This window comes from Podarcis pityusensis (genome assembly GCF_964106645.2).
Source record: "Podarcis pityusensis genome assembly, chromosome: 10".
Classification (NCBI taxonomy): Eukaryota; Metazoa; Chordata; class Lepidosauria; order Squamata; family Lacertidae; genus Podarcis; species Podarcis pityusensis.
Genome location: NC_138035.1, coordinates 2,518,073 through 2,538,923, shown reverse-complemented (window position 1 = coordinate 2,538,923; position 20,851 = coordinate 2,518,073). Strand labels below are relative to the sequence as shown.

Here is a 20,851-nt window from a genome sequence, read left to right as displayed (position 1 = left end):
GCAGTATCTGGAAACAGCCTCTTTTGGGGGCGGGGCGTGATGCTGCCCCACTTTCTGCCTCCCATTTACTTTGCCTCTCCAGGAAGAAGAGAGGGCTTACTAAACGGGTTGTGTTCTGCTGACTTATTATGCAGTAGCAGTTTGGGATTTTAAAAAAAAATCAGAGTGGTTGGATAAAAAATGTCTGCCTTGCGCTAGCCCCACAGCTCTGAGCAGTAGTTGGCCTTTGCGACCAGAGAGCTCCTTCAGAGCAGGATCGCAACCTTCCGCAACTCTCAAAAGCAAGACTCTTGGTGAAGATTTGACGTTTTCATCCCCAAAAAGTTTTTGATTTGAGTTTCTACTGAAATGAGGCTGCATTTTAATCTTGTTTTTAAGTTGTATTTTAATCCATTGTTTTTATACCTGGTGTTAGCCGCCTTGAGCTGGATCTTGGCTGGGGAGGGCGGGGTATAAATAAAAGTTATTATTATTTATTATTATTTTTCTCTCCCCAGGAAGTGTTCATCTCGCACTCCCAGAAATACGCCCGAGAGACCGTTCTGTCCCGGCGCATTCGGGACTGGGAGGAGATGGTGGTCCCGAAGCTGGAGGAGCAGGTGAGGCTCAGTTTGGGGGGGGGGCAGCAACTGTGTCCCTCCAGGCCTGCCTGACTCCGCCTATTTCCCACATCTCTTGCCATCTCCCCCCAACAACACCCTCAAGTGCTTTTGTGTAGCTGTAAGGCAGGGGTCAGGGACGTGGGTGGCGCTGTGGGTTAAACCACAGAGCCTAGGACTTGCTGATCAGAGGTTCGACGGTTTGAATCCCCACAACGGGGTGAGCTCCCATTACTCGGTCCCTGCTCCTGCCAACCTAGCAGTTTAAGATTAAGATTAAGATTAAGATTAAGATAAATTTATTGTCATTGTCCGTATATACACAGTATACACAACAACGAAAATCAAACACCCACCCAAAGACCGGGTTCACATACACATTTGCACGTATCTCCAACACTCTCATCCTATTCAGACATAATCTATAAAAACATATCATACTCCAGAATGTAACATAACCTATTAAAAGCATAACATAACCTAAAAACCTGTCTCATTCCTTCCTACTCCCTGCTTGCTATTTCTTGCAACTGGCCCTGAGATCATTATTTAGTGCAATCAGAGCTCTTGGATAGAAACTATTCAGAAGGCGTGTGGTTCGTGTTTTCATTGTCCTATATCTTCTGCCCGAAGGCAACAGTTCAAAGAAGTTGTGAGCAGGATGGGTGGGATCTCTCAGGATATTGTGTGACTTCTTCAAAGTGCGAGACGTGAAGATCTCATCCAGGGTTGGTAGTTGGAGCCCAATAACATTCTGGGCAATTTTAATTATTCTCTGTAAAGCTTTTTTATCCGTTTCAGAGCTGCTCCCATACCACGATAATATACTATAGGTTAAGACACTCTCGATGGTACTGTGATAATAGGACAGAAGTAGGTGCTGAGATAGATTCAGTCCCCTGAGCATTCTCAGGAAATACAACCTCCCCTGCACCTTCCTCACAACCATATTAATATTTGCAGTCCATGAGAGGTCCTCAGAGATGTAAATGCCCAGGTATTTAAAACTACCAACCCTCTCCACCTCCTCGCCATTTATGTGCAATGGTAAAAATACACTTTTCTTTCTCCTAAAGTCAATTATGAGTTCTTTGGTTTTTTTGGTGTTAAGCATAAGATTGTTTTCTTTACACCATTGAATTAACCCCTGTACTTCTTTCCTATAAGCAGTCTCATCGTTCTCACTAATGAGCCCCACCACTGTTGTATCATCCGCAAATTTGATGATTGTGTTGGACTTATACAGTGGGGTGCAATCAAATGTGTTCGAAAGCTCGTCAAAGTGCAAGTAGATAAATAGGCACCGCTCCAGCGGGAAGGTAAACGGTGTTTCTATGCGCTGCTCTGGTTCACCAGAAGTGGCTTAGTCCTGCTGGGCACATGACCCGGAAGCTGTATGCCAGCTCCCTCAGCCAATAAAGCGAGATGAAAGCTGCAGAGTCGGCCACGACTGGACCTAATGGTCAGGGGTCCCTTTACCTTTTAAGGCAGGGGTCAGCAACCTTTTTCAGCCAGGGGCCGGTCCACTGTCCCTCAGACCTTGTGGGGGGCCGGACTATATTTTGAAAAAGATCCGCCGGATAGCAGGCAGCTATCCCGAAGGAGCAGCAACCGCGGCAGCCTCCCCTTCCCACGGCGAGGTGGTGCACGGCTTCGGCCAGGGCTCCAAGGAGCTGGGCATCCCCGAAACTGCCAGAACTACCAGCCGGTAAGTGCTGCTAGTTGGCTGCAGGCGGGGATAGTCTTATACGGCGAGTATATCCCAAACTCTATATTTTAACAGGAAAAGTTGGGGGTCGTCTAATACGCCCATTCGCCTAAAACGCCGGAATCTACAGCACTCACATAAAGACTACCTTACACTGCGTTTAAAACCAAAATCGCATTTGGATGGAAACTGTTTCTCAGGCGGCTAGTCCTAGTCTTTATGACCCTGTACCCTCTTCCAGAAGGCAGAAGCTGAACGAGATCATTTCCGGGGTGCGCACTATCCTGCTTCCCTAACCTGCTTCCCCCTCTCCACGTAGGAATCGCACGAAGCCTTGGACATCCACAGCTATGGGGACATGCTGGTGTCCAAACTGGGCACCGTGGGCGAGTGGCACTCCTTCGCCAGCCTGGTGGCGGGGCAGCCGCCTTTCGAAGTCTGCCGCTGCTTGCTGGCCTCCCTTCAGCTGGTGAGTACGGCGTTCCAAAGGCCGGAGGGTGGGGGCCCTTTTGTGGTTGGGGGTTACAGGGTCCACCTGGGTGTGCCACCCCACCCCTTTCCCCTTCTCCTATCGTAGCCAGGTTGCCTTCCAGCCTTGGGGGGAAGGGCTGCAGCTCGGTGGGTAGAGGTCAAAGGTCCCAGGCCCATTGGAGGTATTTAATAATCATCATCATCATCATCATAAATTTTTATTTATACCCCACCCTTCCCGGTTTGGGACGCAGGTGGCGCTGTGGGTTAAACCACAGAGCCTAGGGCTTGCCGATCAGAAGGTCGGCGGTTCGAATCCCCGCGACAGGGTGAGCTCCCGTTGCTCGGTCCCTGCTCCTGCCAGCCTAGCAGTTCGAAAGCACGTCAAAGTGCAAGTAGATAAATAGGTACTGCTCCAGCGGGAAGGTAAACGGCATTTGGGTGCGCTGCTGTGGTTCGCCAGAAGCGGCTTAGTCATGCTGGCCACATGATTGGCTGTACGCCAGCTCCCTCGGCCAATAAAGCGAGATGAGCGCCGCAACCCCAGAGTCGGTCATGACTGGACCTAATGGTCAGGGGTCCCTTTACCTTTACCTTTACATTCCCAGTTCAGAAAACCGGGCTCAGGGTGGCCAACAACAAATTTAAAACAGTTAATTGTGATACAACAAAAAAAAGCATAAAATATTGTATAAAACTTGAATAACAATAAATTCAGAATTCAAAAATCAATTTTGGGGGAAATCCATCCAATAAACATTAGATAGTCACCAGGGCTAGCTGGCTAAATTAGTCCTCTTTGGGCCAGAGAGGAGACCAGGGGAGAATTAGCTGTGGGATCCCAGAGCAGGTGATCTTCATAAAACGGGAGGGGGAGGGAAGGAAGGGGAATAAAAGATCAGGCTAAGTTCAAATTAAAGGCTAGGCAGAATAGCTCTGTCTTACAGGCCCGACGGAAGGAGGTTAAATCCTGCACGGCCCTGGTCTCCTAGGGCAGAGCATTCCACCAGGTTGGCGCCACCACTGAAAAGGCCCTGGCCGTGGTGGAGGATAATCGGACTTCCTTAGGGCCTGGGGCCTCTAAACTATGGTTATTCATGGACCTTAAGGTCCTCTGTCGTGGGTTTGAGCCCCACGTTGAGCAAAAGAATTCCTGCATTGCAGGGGGTTGGACTGGAGGATGATGATTTATTTATTACTTATATCCCACCCATCTGGCTGGGTCTGCCCAACCACTCTGGGCGGCTCCCAACAGAACATTAAAAACAGAATAAAACTTCAAGCAATAAAAACTTCCCTAAGCAGGGCTGCTTTCAGACGTCTTCAAAAAGTCAAATAGTTGTTTATTTCCTTGACATCTGATGGGAGGGCATTCAACAGGAATTGTGGATCATCTCTCTGTAGTAATGTAGGGATACAGGAAAAGGTGAACAGGTTCCTTGGGAATAATAATAATTTATTATTTATACCCCGCCTATCTGGCTGGGTTTCCACTGCCACTCTGGGCGGCTTCCAACAGGAGGTCAAAAACACATTAAAACATCAGTTATTAAAAACTTCCCTAAACAGGGCTGCCTTCAGATGCCTTCTAAAAGTCAGGTAGTGCTTTATCTCCTTGACATCTGAAGGGAGGGCATTCCACAGGGCAGGCACCACCACCGAGAAGGCCCTCTGCCTGGTTCCCTGTAACCTCACTTCTCACAGGGAGGGAACTGCCAGAAGGCCCTCGGAGCTGGACCTCAGTGTCTGGACTGAACGATGGAGGTAGAGACACTCCTTCAGGTCTACTGGGCTGAGGCTGTTTAGGCCTTTCAAGGTCAGCACCAACACTTTGAATTGTGCTCAGAGCCAATGTAGGTCTTTCAAGACCAGAGTGTGTTTGGAAATGTACTGGGACCTTCGGGGCTCCCTTCCCGCTCTAAAATTCTCTAATTCCACGTCTTCCTCTAGGCCAACGACTACACAGTGGAAATCTCCCAGACGCCTGGCCTGGAGGAGGGCATGGACACCATGGCTTTGCGCCTGCTGACCCAGGACAAGGCACACGACCGTTTCCGCACCTACACGGCTCCCTCGCTCGGCCAGCACTGACGCCTCTCCTCCTGCGCACATGCATGTGTGTTTGTGTGTGTATATATGTGTATATATCTCTGTACAGCTTCTGCACCCTCCTTTCCCCACTCCGCTTCGACCCTCTTCTCTTTGCCACAATAAACTCGTGCGCTGGAGTCATTCCTGGGTTTCCTTTCTCAGCGCCGGGCACCGACCTCAAGGACAAAACTCGGGATCTGTTCCCTTCTGGGATTTTGTTTCCGTTGGGAGCATGGGGGTCAAGATGCGCAAGCCGAGGGGTCCCGCTCTGTCTGCTCCCTGCGGCCCTTAGGCCTAACCTTCCTCTGCTGTTTGCAACCTGGAGGCCGGCTGGAACAAGAGCTGTACTCACTGAGTTTGCGTGACGCTGGTTTTGTTCCTTGCAGCCCAGTTTGAGGAATAATAATAATAATAATAATAATAATTTATTATTTATACCCCGCCCATCTGGCTGGGTTTCCCCAGCCACTCTGGGCGGCTTCCAAAAGAATATTAAAATACTATGATACATCAAACATTAAAAGCTTCCCTAAACAGGGCTGCCTTCAGATGTCTTCTAAAAGTCTGGTAGTTGTTGTTCTCTTTGACATCTGGTGGGAGGGCGTTCCACAGGGAGGGCGCCACTACCGAGAAGGCCCTCTGCCTGGTTCCCTGTAACTTGGCTTCTCGCAGTGAGGGAACCGCCAGAAGGCCCTCGGTGCTGGACCTCAGTGTCCAGGTAGAACGATGGAGGTGGAGACGCTCCTTCAGGTATACTGGACCGAGGCCGTTTAGGGCTTTAAAGGTCAGCACCAACACTTTGAATTGTGCTCGGAAACGTACTGGGAGCCAATGTAGGTCTTTCAAGACCGGTGTTATATGGTCTCGGCGGCTGTTCCCAGTCACCAGTCTGGCTGCTGCATTCTGGATTAGTTGTAGTTTCCGGGTCACCTTCAAAGGTAGCCCCACGTAGAGCGCATTGCAGTAGTCCAAGCGGGAGATAACCAGAGCATGCACCACTCTGGCGAGGCAGTCCGCGGGCAGATAGGGTCTCAACCTACGTACCAGATGGAGCTGGTACACAGCTGCCCTGGACACGGATTTAACCTGTGCCTCCATGGACAGCTGTGAGTCCAAAATGACTCCCAGGCTGCGCACCTGGTCCTTCAGGGGCACGGTTACCCCATTCAGGACCAGGGAATCCCCCACACCTGCCCGCCTCCTGTCCCCCAGAAACAGTACTTCTGTCTTGTCAGGATTCAACCTCAATCTGTTTGCCGCCATCCATCCTCCAACCGCCTCCAGACACTCACACAGGACCTTCACCGCCTTCACTGGTTCTGATTTAAAGGAGAGGTAGAGCTGGGTGTCATCTGCATACTGATGAACACCCAGTCCAAACCCCCTGATGATCTCTCCCAGCGGCTTCATATAGATATTAAAAAGCATGGGGGAGAGGACAGAACCCTGAGGCACCCCACAAGTGAGAGCCCAAGGGTCTGAACACTCATCCCCCACCACCACTTTCTGAACACGGCCCAGGAGGAAGGAGCGGAACCACTGTATGACAGTGCCCCCAGCTCCCAGCCCCTCAAGACGGTCCAGAAGGATGTTATGGTCGATGGTATCAAACGCCGCTGAGAGATCCAGCAGAACTAGGAAACAGCTCTCACCTTTGTCCCTAGCCCGCCGGAGATCATCAACCAGTGCGACCAAGGCAGTTTCAGTCCCGTGATGAGGCCTGAATCCCGACTGGAAGGGATCCAAATGGTCCGCTTCTTCCAGGCGTGCCTGGAGTTGTTCAGCAACCACTCGCTCAATCACCTTGCCCAAGAATGGAAGATTTGAGACTGGGCGATAGTTGGCCATCGTGGCCGCATCTAAAGATGGTTTTTTAAGAAGCGGTTTAATAACCGCCACTTTCAGCGGGTCTGGGAAGGCTCCCTCACGGAGGGAAGCATTCACCACCCCACGAAGCCCATCGCCCAGGAAGCAAAGCTCTGCAGTGGTTAAGCTTTACTGCGCATGAGATTAAAGGCTTCTGTGCAGCCGCAGTATTTGTCTGCACAGGAGGTTGCCTGCTGTATAGTATCTCTCTTCTGGCCACAGAAGCAGCAGCAGCATTTGGTCACTAGGAAAGCTACCCGCCGTTAGAGGGTTCATGCTCCAGGATTGCCTCTGCATTCCCAGAAGCCACAACCAGCCAGACACATAACTGCTGCTCTTGGAAATGGAAAGAGCGGGCAACACTCCCAGAGTTGCAACAATTTCAGCCGTAAATTCGAGGCTACAGAATTACACATGCATCCTGCAAGACACCAGGTGTACCGGGAATCTGTTGTTATACAGTGGTACCTTGGGATGCGAACGGGATCTGTTCCAGAGCCCCGTTCGCATCCTGAATAGAACGTAAGACATGTGTGCGTTTTGCCACTTCCGCGCATGACATTTTGAGCGTCTGTGCATGCGCGAGCAGGGAAACCTGGAACTTCCGTTACTTCCGGGTCGCCACGGAGCGCAACCCGAAAATACTTATCCTGAAACGTATTTATCTCGAGGTGTGACTCTACTGGCAGAGAAGCCTACAGAAATAATTAAAAAGGAAATACAAAAAGAACCCCAAAGCTACTAAATCGCAAGGCTGTCTAGCAGTAAGGGGCGCCCCCACCTTGGCTGTGAGTCCTTGGAAGGCCTTTCTCTACCTGGCCTGACTCCAGCTGCAAAAGCAAAGGTTGCTGAACAGACTCTTGGGCTGGGGAGCTGCTGTTGGTTTTTTGTATCTTCATTTACAAACTTTTTTTCTGGTGCTTTTTTTTTTATTAAGGATTTTCTTGTTTTACAGAAGTGTAGTGCCTCGTATTTTTTTTTTCATGTAACATTTTTACAAATCCGTTTCATTTGTTGAGGCATTAGGGGGAGAAGAAAAAAAAGAAAGAAAAAAGAAAGGGGGGTGGAGAGGGAAGATGGGTGGGGGTGGAGTCGGGTTAGGGTTAGGGTCCAGTCGCGGCTGACTCTGGGGTTGCGGCGCTCATCTCGCTTTACTGGCCGAGGGAGCCGGCGTACAGCTTCCGGGTCATGTGGCCAGCTTGAATAAGCCGCTTCTGGCGAACCAGAGCAGCGCACGGAAACGCCGTTTACCTTCCCGCCGGAGCGGTACCTATTTATCTACTTGCACTTTGAGGTGCTTTCCAACTGCTAGGTTGGCAGGAGCTGGGACAGAGCAACAGGCGCTCACCCCGTTGCGGGGATTCGAACCGCCGACCTTCTGATCAGCAAGCCCTAGGCTCAGTGGCTTAACCCCCAGCACCACCCGCCAGGTGCAAAATGCGCCCAGGGGAATTTCAAACGCTGGCGCTGATCAAAGGGCTGCAGCAGCGCCAAGAGCAAAGACGTTTGGGACTTCTCAGTTTGGCGGGGGGGGGAGAAAAGGGGAGGATATAAAATGCATGTATGGAGAAGGGACAGAGATGTTTCTCTTCCTCAGACTGCAGCTCAGATAGCCGGGGGGGGGGGAGAGAGAGAGAGAGATTCAGGCTAGACGACAGCATATTTAAACCAGATTTCACTGTTGCAAGATGTGATGGTCCCCAACTCAGGTGATCTTAAAAAGTATTTTAAAACTTAATGGAAGGCAAGATTGGTCAAAATTAGCAGCTGCTGTGGCTGTCTGTCAGACTGCAGGAGAAGGGATGAACCAGCATCCCTGGGAGGGAACAGCTGGTCCTTGCCCCTCGAATGTACCCCAGATTAACCAAACTTCTGCAAGCAGAGACGCCCATTTTATAGTGGGGGGCATCTGCGCTTAACCTGGGGGCTTTGTGCTTCAGAGGGAAAGAATCGGAGCAGCAGGGGTACCCATCCACAAACAGTAGCTCTTTGGAAAGCAATCTTGAAAGCCTTTGCTGCAGCTCTTGGAAACCACAGCGGACAGACAAAGAAGTATGTTTGCGTTTGTTAAAAAGCACCCCAAAATATTTTGTAGGAAGCAAAGCAAACCTCTCTTCTCCCCCAGGTAACCCAGTAAATGAACACACGCAATATCAGTGAGTAGCAATGTAATTTTTCCCTTGACATAGCCTCCGGAACTCACCACCACAAGGTGCCAAGACAGAAGCTTGTAAGTTGAAACAGCACCCCCCCCCAAAAGAGCAGCGTTGAGAGAGCCGCCTGCCAGGCCTCCCTCTCAGCCAAAGAGGCTCTGGTAGGTGTCCATGTGTCCCTGCACACTCTTGGCGATCTGCGCCTCCGTTTTGTTCCGGTTGTAATAGTCCAGGAAGAGCCCGTCTGGGCTGAGCAGGTAGATGATCACGGTGTGGTCCACAATGTAGTCGCCGTCCTCGTCTCTGGGGCCGGCGCTGGCGTAGACCCGGAAGGCCCGGCCCACTTCCCGCACCTGCTCTGGGGTGCCCGTCAACCCCAGGAGGCGCGGGTGGAAATCCCGGACGTACTTGGCCATCGCCGGCACGTCGTCCCTATCGGGGTCGACCGTGATGAAGACGGGCTGGACTCTCGGCAGGTGAGATTCGCCGTCCAGCAGTTCCACCACGCGGCTCATCTTCTCCAGCTCCTCGGGGCAGATGTCCGGGCAGTGGGTGAAGCCAAAGTAGAGCAGGACCCAGCTGCCCCGCAGGTCGGCCTTGGAGCGGGGCCGCCCCGTGTGGTCCAGCAGCCGGAAATCCCCCTGCCCAAGGGCCAGCTTCCGCAACTCCTCAACGCGCCTCAGTTTCTCCTGCCGGAGCTTCTCTTTCCGCAGGTACAGCCAGCCGGCCAAGATGCCGCCGCCAAAGAGGGCCGTGATGAGCAGTCGAGTCTTGAACGGGAGGCGGGGGCCGGACGAGGGGCTCTGCGGGGTCCCCTGGGAGAAAGACCTCCAGCCGGCCGCGTGCCGCTGTGTCCTGCTGGGGTGCGAAGCCCCTCTCGCTCCCAGACAGGCGCCCTGGGCTGCGGAGCCGGAAGCGCCCTTTTCCAAGGGATTCAGCAGAGATGCCTGCCAACCTGTGCCACCAACCAAAGATGCAAGCCGGCTGTGCCAGGCTGCCTGGAAGGGACACCTGGCTTGTTTGCAGAGAAACGGGCATCTTCTTCTCCCCCAAAGGTGGGAGGTCTGGCCTGGCACCACATGCCAGAGGCTCGGGCTGACAAAGGACCGAAGCATCCCGGCAAATCTAGAAGGAGAAAACCTTAATAATAATAATAACAATAATTTTTTATTTATACCCTGCCCTCCCCAGCCAAGACCAGGCTCAGGGCGGCTAACAACTAATAATAAAAAAAAGTTGATTAAAATACAATTTAAAAGATTAAGATACAACATTAAAACATTAGGGTGCAATCTCTTCATAGGAGGAGAAAGGAAAAAGAAAGAGGGGGATGGAATCAAACTAATTCTAAGCCAAAGGCCAGGTGGAACAACTCTGTCTTACAGGCCCTGCGGAAAGAAATCAGATCCTGCAGGGCCCTGGTCTCATGAGACAGAGCGTTCCACCAGGCCGGAGCCAGTGTTGAAAAAACGACCCTGGCTCTGGTTGAGCCTAATCTAACTTCCTTAGGGCCCAGGACCTCTAGGGTGTTGCTATTTATGGACCTTGAGGCTCTCTGTGGGGCATACCGGGAGAGGCGGTCCCGTAGGTACGAGGGTCCTAGGCCATGAAGGACTTTAAAGGTCAAAAGCAGCACCTTAAATCTGACCCTGTACTCCACCGGGAGCCAGTGCAACTGGAAAAGCACTGGGTGAATATGCTCCCATGGCAGAGATCCTGTGAGGCACCTCGCTGCAGCATTCTGCACCCGCTGGAGTTTCTGGGACAGCTTCAAGGGCAGCCCCGCGTAGAGTGAATTGCAGTAGTCAAGCCTGGAGGTGGCCATCGCATGGATCACTGTGGCCTGGTCAGGGCGGGATGGCCATCCATTAGCAGATAGAGCTGAGTGTCATCAGCATATTGGTGACAAGCCAGCCCAAAGCTCCGGGTAATCTGGGCAAGGGGGCACACAAAGATATTAAAAAGCATCGGGGAGAAGATTGCGCCCTGCGGCACTCCACACACCAAGGAGTGGTGCGACGATATCTCCCTCCCTAGGGCCACCCTCTGTCCCCGACCAGAGATAAAAGAGCACAGGCATTTAGGGGCTATGCCCTGTATCCCAACGTTGGCGAGGCGGTGGTCCAAAAGATCATGATCGAGCGTGTCAAAGGCTGCTGACAAATCTAAGAGAATCAGCAGTCCCAACCCGCCTTGATCCACTTCAATTTATGCCCTTGCATCTGTGTGGCACACAGGGACGCGGGTGGCGCTGTGGGTAAAACCTCAGCGCCTAGGACTTGCCGATCGTCAGGTCAGCGGTTCGAATCCCCGCGGCGGGGTGCGCTCCCGTTACTTGGGTCCCAGCGCCTGCTAACCTAGCAGTTCGAAAGCACCCCTGGGTGCAAGTAGATAAATAGGGACCGCTTACTAGCGGAAAGGTAAGCGGTGTTTCCGTGTGCTGCGCTGGCTCGCCAGATGCAGCTTGTCACGCTGGCCATGTGACCCGGAAGTGTCTGCGTACAGCGCTGGCCCCCGGCCTCTTAAGTGAGATGGGCGTACAACCCTAGAGTCGGACACGACTGGCCCGTGCGGGCAGGGGTACCTTTACGGGCAGGGGTACCTTTACCTTTACCTTTATCTGTGTGGCAAACAGAGGTTTCCCCCTGCCCACGTTTTCTCCTCAACCAGCCTATGTTTCAGGTTGGACAGAGCCACAGCAACTGGTCCCCGGTCCCCCAGCAAACCCCCAGGAGCTCACACCGGCGCAGTGTGCAAGCTTTCGTGAAACACCAGGTTCTTCCTCAAGCTAGGTAGTTCCAAAAAAGGCAAGGAAGAATTGGAGAGCGTCTGAGCAGTGGAGCGATGTTAGACTGGAAATGCTAACAGAAGCTTTTATGGAATCCCCCCTTAGCAGGGAAGCTCCCTGGGGGAGCCGCTGCCTCTCAGCCAACCTACTTCCTCCCAAGATTGTTGTGAAGATAAAAATGGGGGAAACAATTGCATGCTAGGTTGAGCTCCCTGGAGGAAAAAGGTGGGCCATAAATACAATTAATAGCAATAATTAACAAGAAGCCTTCTGTTAAGGGAAATAGGGGTACAAGGATCCTACCATTGGCTCCCAGTACGTTTCCGGGCACAATTCAAAGTGTTGGTGCTGACCTTGAAAGCCCTAAACGGCCTCAGCCCAGTATACCCGAAGGAGCATCTCCACCTCCATCATTCAGCCCGGACACTGAGGTCCAGCGCCGAGGGCCTTCTGGCGGTTCCCTCCCTGCGAGAAGCAAAGCTACCGGGAACCAGGCAGAGGGTCTTCTCAGTGGTGGCACCTGCCCTGTGGAATGCCCTCCCACCAGGTGTCAAGGAAATAAACAACTATATGACATTTAGAAGACATCTGAAGGCAGCCCTGCTTAGGGAAGCTTTTAATGTTTGATGCATTACTGTATTTTAATATTTTGTTGGAAGCTGGCCAGAGTGGCTGTGGTATAAATAATAAATTATTTATATTATTATTATATTATATTACCATTCATCTGGGAATATGGAATGTGAAACCACTGAGAAGGAGCACTCTAGCGCTCTTCTCCCAAAGGACTATGGGTGGGGAAGGGGGCAGGAGAGAAAGATTGTTAAATAGCTCAAAGATAGCACAGCAGTTGAAGCCGGCCTGGGGGTGGCGAGTTCAAGTCCACCCCCTGCTGTGGATTCAGAAAGCCCAATTTCTTGGCCTCATATCTCCACTTTTGCAGCTCAGGGCAGTCACTCCGGGCGGCTTCAAGAGCCACCAAGGCACAGCCCCCAAACCCACCCTTTCCTTTCCACAGAGGCCATTCTCTCCCCACTGCAGTTGGAGGCAGCAGGGCTGCTGGATCCCTGTTGCTGGAAACTGCAGGAGGAGAGAATCGCTCGTGTTCAGATCCTGCTGGACCAGGTGGGCCATTAGCCTGATCCAGCGAGGAGTATTTAAATTTGTATAATTGTTCTTTCCTAAGGCTCCCTCCTCGCTCCCTTCTGGGGCAACCCTCCCCCTCGTCAAACAGGGTCCTAACTCAAAAAACCCTGGGAAGCCTCAAAGGCCTTTCGGGAACTGGGAGGGGGAGCAGATCCTGCTGGAGGAAGGAACGGGGTGCAATGTGAAAATGCCCCCCCCCCAATTTAACCCCTTCCCCGGGACGCTTTGAGGAGAAAGAGGCAAAGCTCATGCGAACCCTGTGAGGATGTTGGCAGGCAAAGGTCTGCGAGGAAGAGAAGCGGAACTTGTCGCTCTCTTTCACCTTTCACTCTTTTCGGCTGGGTTTCTCCACCTGTCAACCTTCTGGCAGGCAGAAATTCAGCAGGTGGGGAGGATCTGCCTCCATTGCTGGTGTTGGAAAGTTTGCTTCCACTTGACCCTCGCCATGGATTGCTTTGAAGTCATTTCTGCACCAGGGAAAGTAAAATTTAGCCCAGTTCCACCCCCCCCCACCTGTCCAGCAGCAACTTAGAGACCAACTAAGTTAGATACTGGTATGAGCTTCTGTGTGCATGCAGATGGGTACGACCGGAAGGAATTTATTTTATTTCTTAATTTATTTTATTTTGTTTCGATTACGGCAGACCAACACAGCTACCTACCTGTAACCAGAACCCTGCTCTCCTTTTCCTCTGATCCACTCCCTCCTTTTCCCAACTCAAACCTGGGGGGGGGGGTTCCCCTCTGATCTCCTCCCCCCCCCGTGAACCAAGCAAGGCTCTTACCCCCTGCAGGCTCCCAATTCCCCCCCCCCCATGCAATGCATCCCGCTCCCCCATGCACCCCCTCTCCACACGCAATGCATCCCCCTCCCCAATGCACCCCCTCCCCTCCCCCAATGCATCCCCTCCCCAATGCATCCCCTCCCCCAATGCACCTCTCCCCTCCCCCAATGCACCTCTCCCCTCCCCCAATGCATCCCCTCCCCCAATGCACCTCTCCCCTCCTCCAATGCACCCCCTCCCCTCTCCCAAAGCAGCCCTCCCCCAATGCACCCCCTCCCCTCCCCCGCATCTGCTCCCTCCAGCCACGTGCTTCCTCCTTACTTCCGGGTTCTCCTGCCGGCGGACACCTTGGGCTCGACCTCGCCGAGTCTGCGCATGCGTGCTTGGGTGTCCCGCCGGCTCCACCTCCTCGGCCCTCCCCTTCTCCCTGCCTTGCCTGTTCCCCGGAGCGGCCAGCGGAGGGAGCTCCAGCGCCGCGCGAGGGGGGGGGAATGGGCTGACTTTTTCTTTCCCCCCAGAATTAGTTTTTATTATTATTATTGCAGATTGGCTGTTGTTAAGGAGTTGTTGCACGCTTCCATAGTGTTATTTACTTATTGCACTTGCACCGTTTCTCCCCCTTCCTTGCATAATTTCACCTTGAGAGAGAAAAGGTGGTGCGGTGCAAATGCAATAAGTAAATAATACTGTGGAAGCGTGCAACAACTCCTTAACAACAGCCAATCTGCAACAACAACAACAACAACAACAACAACAACAACAACTAATTATGGGAGGCTGGGCTGATCACGGAAGAATGGATGCTTTTGAATTCTGGTGCTGGAGGAGACTCTTGAGAGTCCCATGGGCTGCAAGAAGATCCAACCTCTCCATTCTGAAGGAAATCAGCCCTGAGTGTTCGCTGGAAGGACAGATCCTGAAGCTGAGGCTCCAATACTTTGGCCACCTCATGAGAAGAGAAGACTCCCTGGAAAAGACCCTGATATGGGGAGAGATGGAGGGCACAAGGTGAAGGGGACGACAGAGGACGAGGTGGTTGGACAGTGTTCTCAAAGCTACCAGCATGAGTCTGACCAAACTGCGGGAGGCAGTGGAAGACAGGAGTGCCTGGCATGCTCAGGTCCAGTGGGTCGTGAAGAGTCAGACACGACTAAACAACTAAACAACAACAACCCCCTTCCTTGTCTAGTTTTGCACAAGCCCTGGTCGATTCAACCCTTGGGCCAAACAGAATGAGAAGGGGGGAAAGGCTTTGCCCCCTGGACAGGTTTGCAAAGGAGCGATGGGGGACCTTGCAGGTGATGTCTGGGAGTGGGTAATAATAATAATAATAATAATAATAATAATAATAATAATAATAATACCCCGCCTATCTGGCTGGGTATGGGATGTGGGTGGCGCTGTGGGTTAAACCACAGAGCCTTCTGGACCGTCTAGAGGGGCTGGGAGCTGGGGGCACTGTTATACAGTGGTTTCGCTCCTTCTTCCTGGGCCGTGTTCAGAAAGTGGTGGTGGGGAATTAGTGTTCAGACCCCTGGGCTCTCACTTGTGGGGTGCCTCAGGGTTCCGTCCTCTCCCCCATGCTTTTTAATATCAATATGAAGCCGCTGGGAGAGATCATCAGGGGGTTTGGGCTGAGTGTTCATCAGTATGTGGATGATACCCAGCTCTACCTCTTTCAAATCAGAACCTATGAAGGCGGTGAAGGTCCTGTGTGAGTGTCTGGAGGCTGTTGGAGGATGGATGGTGGCTAACAATTTGAGACCAAGCGGGCTTTCTCCCGGGCAGACATTTGTCTGACAACATGAGGAATATAATTAATATTCTAGAAAAACTTCAAGTGAAAATACTAAGGCAGTCTTGATATTTGTGGACGCAGAGAAAGCCTTTGACAACATTTTTTGGAGCTTTATGAAGAAGAATCTACAGGGGATGGGGGTAGGTCAAGGTTTTGAAAATGGTATAGGTGCAATTTATTCAGAACAAAAGGCAAAATTAATTGTGAACAATGTAGTGACAGAAGAGTTTAAGATTGAGAAAGGGACACGACAAGGTTGCCCAATTTCTCCATTGCTCTTTATATCGGTCCTTGAGGTTTTGTTAAACATGATCAGAAAGGACCAAGAGGTTAAAGGTATACAAGTGGGAGCTAAATAGTACAAACTGAAAGCATTTGCTGATGATTTAGTATTGACCCTACAGGAGCCAGAATCCAGTACTAAAAGGGTATTGGAGCTGATTCAAGAATTCGGACAGGTAGCAGGCTTTAAGTTGAACAAGATGAAAACTAAGGTTTTAGAGAAAAACTTAACTGTGTATGAGAGAGAGAAGTTTCAGGAGGAGACAGGACTAACATTGGTTAAGAAAGTGAAATATTTAGGGGTTAACATGACTGCTAAAAATGTGAATTTATTTAAGGATAATTATGAAAAATGTTGGATTGAAGTGAAAAAGGATTTAGAAATATGGTCAAATCTGAAGCTATCATTGCTAGGCCGAATTGCTGTGATAAAAATGAATGTGCTGCCAAGGATGTTGTTTTTGTTTCAAACATTGCAAACTTTGGGTAAGATGGATTGTTTCAAGAAGTGGCAGAAAGATATTTCCAGATTTGTTTGGCAGGGCAAGAAGCCTCAAATAAAATTTAAGATACTAACTGATGCCAGAGAAAGAGGTGGATTTGCCCTGCCAGACCTTAAACTTTATTATGAATCAGCTGCTTTTTGCTGGCTGAGAGAATGGCTCCTTCTTGAAAGTACTGACATGTTGGATCTAGAAGGTTTCAATAATGTATTCGGTTGGCATGCATACTTGTGGTACGATAAGGTAAAAGCACATAAAGCGTTTAAAAACCATATTGTTAGAAAAGCATTGTTTAATGTCTGGATAAGATATAAGGATTTGTTAGAAAAGAAAACCCCAAGATGGTTGTCACCAATGGAAGCGAAGGCACAGAAAAAACTCAATATGGAGGCCAAATGGCCGAAATATTGGGAAATTCTGGAACAAGATGGAGACAGATTAAAATTGCAGAGCTTTGAAAAATTGAAATACAGAGTGCGAGATTGGCTCCATTATTATCACCCTTCCGCCGGTCATCACCGAGGCGATGACCTCAAGGGCACCCAGCCCCACATGGACCCCTCAGCCCCCACACCGTTGCACAAGCACCACACTCTACCCCAAGCCCCATAAATAAAGTGCCTTTTCCTTTTTCCGCTATTACGGAAGAAATAAGCCCAAAACCTTATGCCTTCCCTCCCGCTCTATCTTTACTATGGGTCGACCGTATGAAGCTGTATTCCCTACCCTTTCAATGGGTGCGTTCTACCCAATCAGAACCATGCATTTGCCTTGCAGAGCTAGCTCAGCGAACTCCTGCACGCCTCATTTAACCTCTTGACAAGCTGCTGACAGCTCCCCGCTGGGACGGCTCCCCACTTGTGAACTCATAAAAGTGTCAAATCTTGCTACAATGTATCTATTTTGTTTCCGACCTCAATTATCAATATAAAATGGACTAAAATCTTTAAAAATTTGTATAAAATCAACCACAACTCCGATTTTCTTGCTTTTGGTGCCAATCGGCTCAGTCTCTCCAAGACTCCATGACACCTCCCCTGCCCTCCATGATCCCTTAAGCGAGGTGTCACGTACTCTCAGGAAGACCCTAATCCTGTCAAATCACTCTGCCAAGCCTTTCCTCCGGGCAATGACAGGCGGCAGACTATGCATACATGGACCATTGTCTTCTCATCACCGGTACTCAGGATGTGCTTATTTGCGCATATCTCCAGCTCTGCATATTCCCCCTCCCTCCTCCATATGTTAATCCTGTGTAACCCAACCTCTTCTTAATGTATTCATGATGTAATCTGTGTAACCCAACCTCTTAATGTATTCATAATGTAACTGGGATGTATTTTGCACTGTATTCTGGGACATGGAGGGAAGTTTTAAAAGTTCATGTCACCCCTTTCTCGCTGTTCAATCTCGCCTTGAACCTGTTGCGCAATAAACTTGGATCTTCTGCAGCTTGCTCCTGTCTCCGGCTGAGCTCATTTTCCTCCGCAGGGACCCGCGGACTTAGTCCGACGAGCTGGGTGGCAGAGCAGCCTCGCACCCAGATTTTACCGTAACAGCTCCCAGTGCTGCTGCACCGTGAGTGTTGGGGAAGGCCGCTCCCTCTTCAGGCTGATTCCACCAGGCCTAGGGGGCGGGGCCCAGACTCACCTTCGCCACAGCTTTAAGAAGCCTCACTGAGGCATTGGGACATCGCTGCTGCTGCACCGTGAGTGTTGGGGAAGGCCGCTCCCTCTTCAGGCTGATTCCACCAGGCCTAGGGGGCGGGGCCCAGACTCACCTTCGCCACAGCTTTAAGAAGCCTCACTGAGGCATTGGGACATCGCTGCTGCTGCACCGTGAGTGTTGGGGAAGGCCGCTCCCTCTTCAGGCTGATTCCACCAGGCCTAGGGGGCGGGGCCCAGACTCACCTTCGCCACAGCTTTAAGAAGCCTCACTGAGGCATTGGGACATCGCTGCTGCTGCACCGTGAGTGTTGGGGAAGGCCGCTCCCTCTTCAGGCTGATTCCACCTGGCCTAGGGGTGGGGCCCAGACTCACCTCCGCTACAGTTTTAAGGACACTGGTGCTGCTGCAGCAAATGTTAAAAATGTTTTTATATATTTTAAAGTATTTTAAAGGTGTTTTTACTTTTTACTTTACTGTACCACCGTGAACAGTGGTTTTTATCTATGTATTTTTATTTTGTTCTGTTTTATTGTGGTTTGGGGTGGGGATTGGTTTTGTTTAGGTAGAATTGTTTTCAGTTTGGTTTGGTTTTCTATTTTGTAAATGGAGGCTTGTATGAGGCTTGGGATTGCTACCGTGGAGGGGCGAGGGAGGTATGGTGGTGGGGGCAGATGTTATAGGCGAAGGGGATCGAGATACGGATATGCTCGTACCCCTTCCAATCTGCGCCCCATCCCGAGGGACGAGGGTAGGGTGAGCAAGGATTACTCACCTCCGTCACTGGTGTTGTGCAATGCCAGGTCTATAGGCAACAAAACCGCCACTCTGCGAGATTTCTTTACCTCGCAGGGGGTTGACCTGGCTTGTGTGACGGAGACCTGGGTACGCGAAGGGGCAACAGTTACCTTACGAGAGATGGCACCCCCGGGTTTCTCCGTCCTCCACCAGTCACGGACTGTGGGCCGGGGGGGAGGGGTGGCATTATTAATCCGGGAAGATTGTCCTTTCAGGGCTCTACCATCGCCATCGATCCCCGGCATTGAATGTGTTGGCCTAGTGTGGGGCTCTGAGGTGAGCTTGGCTGTCTGGCTGGTGTACCGGCCACCTAGCGCACCAGCAGCCACCCTGTCAGGCCTACTGGAGGCGGTGGCCGGCTGGGCCTTGGAGTTCCCTAACCTATTGGTATTGGGGGACTTCAACATCCATGCTGATGCCACTCCCTCCTCACAGGCTCTGGACCTGGTGTCTTCCATGGCAACACTAGGGCTCTCCCAGTTTGTTTCAGGCCCCACACATCAAGCAGGCCACACGCTGGATTTGATCTTTGGCGTAGGTATAGATGTGATCATGTCTCCTTCAATTAAGGTGCCATGGTCTGATCACTACGCTCTGAAAGCCAGGATTGACTTTCCACCCCCACCCTGCTTAGGTGGCGAGCCGATTTGGGCTCGCCCGCAGAGGCTGATGGACCCTGATAGATTCCGTCAAGCCTTGCGGGACCTTGCTCCCCCTGGCGACTCATTGACTGAGCTTGTTGAGGGCTGGAATACCCAGCTCCTGGCAGCCATAGATGAGATCGCACCTAAGCGCCCTCTGCGACTCCGCAGAAACCGGGCTCCCTGGTTTACCGAGGAGCTTCGGAAAATGAAGCGGGACCTCAGACGGCTAGAGCGAGTATGGCGGGGTGCCCGTGACGGAGCCTCAAGAACATCTTATAGGGTTTTTATGAAAACCTATGAGATGGCGGTGAAGGCCGCTAAGAAGTCTTACTTCTCGGCCTCCATTGCATCCGCTAGCTCTCGCCCGGCGCAATTATTTAGTATAATTAGGTCTTTAACGTCCCTTGAAGGACAGCCAAATTTAAATAACAATCTGACACACAGCTGTGAGGCATTTGCGAGCTTTTTTGCGGAGAAGGTCCTGTTGCTCCGCCATGACCTCCCTGCCAATTTGGATACAATAAAGGAACTGGAGGCCCCTCGACTGTCCTCGGGTCCAGTATTGGACCACTTTGATCGGATATCCCCAGCCGATGTGGACAGACTCCTCCGAGCTGGAAAGCCCACCACCTGTCCTCTTGACCCGTGCCCGTCTTGGCTGATTAGAGCGTGTCCAGACGAGGTGCGGGCCCCCCTGGGGGATATCATCAATTTGTCCCTTGGCACCGGGATATTTCCAGGGGAATTGAAGGAGGCAGTGGTGCGCCCGCTCTTAAAGAAAACATCATTAGATCCCTTAGATCTATCCAATTACCGCCCGGTTTCGAATCTTCCATTCCTGGGTAAGGTGATTGAGAGAGCGGTTGCTGAACAGCTTGGTAGGTTTCTGGATGAAACATCGGCTCTGGATCCATTCCAGTCTGGCTTCCGCGCTGGTCATGGGACCGAGACGGCTCTGGTCGCCCTAACAGATGATCTCCGCAGGCAGCTGGATCGAGGCGGGTCGGGGCTGCTGATTCTTCTAGACCTGTCAGCAGCCTTCGACATGGTTGATCACGAACTCCTGGACCACCGCCTTGCCGACGTGGGGATCCAGGGCACAGTCCTTCAATGGCTGCGCTCGTTTCTCTCTGGTCGGGGACAGAGGGTGGCGCTTGGGGGGGAATTGTCATCCCGCCACTCCTTGGTGTGTGGAGTGCCTCAGGGTGCGATACTCTCCCCGATGCTTTTTAACATCTTTATGCGCCCCCTCGCCCAGCTTGTCCGGAGTTTTGGGCTGGGTTGCCATCAGTATGCCGATGACACCCAACTCTATCTGTTGATGGATGGCCATCCTGACTCGGCCCCAGACACACTGACCAGATGTTTGGAAGCTGTGGCTGGATGGTTACGCGGAAGCCGATTGAAGTTAAATCCTTCGAAGACAGAGGTCCTCTGGCTGGGACGGGACGATATGGGATTGGGGGGGCAACTCCCATCTCTTGCGGGGGTGCAATTAGTGCCAGCACCGTCCGTTAAGAGTCTGGGTGTAATCTTCGATACCTCCCTCTCTATG

General features: G+C 51.5%; 2 protein-coding genes across 6 annotated transcripts in view; one reads left to right on the top strand and one right to left on the bottom strand.

The window, feature by feature from the left end:
• Nucleotides 1-5,010, top strand: part of NCAPH2 (non-SMC condensin II complex subunit H2) — a 31,144-nt gene extending 26,134 nt beyond the window's left edge. For all 4 annotated transcript variants that reach the window (XM_081022889.1, XM_081022891.1, XM_081022890.1 and 1 more), the window contains 3 exons: nt 498-599; nt 2,627-2,776; nt 4,729-5,010. In XM_081022889.1, the coding sequence (XP_080879015.1) occupies nt 498-599; nt 2,627-2,776; nt 4,729-4,869 (393 nt within the window). In that variant the 3' untranslated portion in view covers nt 4,870-5,010. The remainder of the gene's footprint in view (nt 1-497; nt 600-2,626; nt 2,777-4,728) is intronic.
• A 3,812-nt stretch (nt 5,011-8,822) lies between these two features.
• Nucleotides 8,823-14,044, bottom strand: SCO2 (synthesis of cytochrome C oxidase 2). Of its 2 annotated transcripts, none has more exons than XM_080971119.1 (2): nt 13,929-14,044; nt 8,823-10,013 (listed from the first exon to the last, which is right to left on the bottom strand). In XM_080971119.1, the coding sequence occupies exons 1-2, from the start codon at nt 13,982-13,984 to the stop codon at nt 9,032-9,034; spliced, it is 1,038 nt and encodes a 345-aa protein (XP_080827245.1). In that variant the 5' UTR covers nt 13,985-14,044; the 3' UTR covers nt 8,823-9,031. The 2 variants fall into 2 exon arrangements, with proteins under 2 accessions (XP_080827245.1, XP_080827246.1); XM_080971120.1 differs by lacking the exon at nt 13,929-14,044 and adding an exon at nt 13,485-13,503.
• Between the last annotated feature and the right edge of the window lie 6,807 nt (nt 14,045-20,851).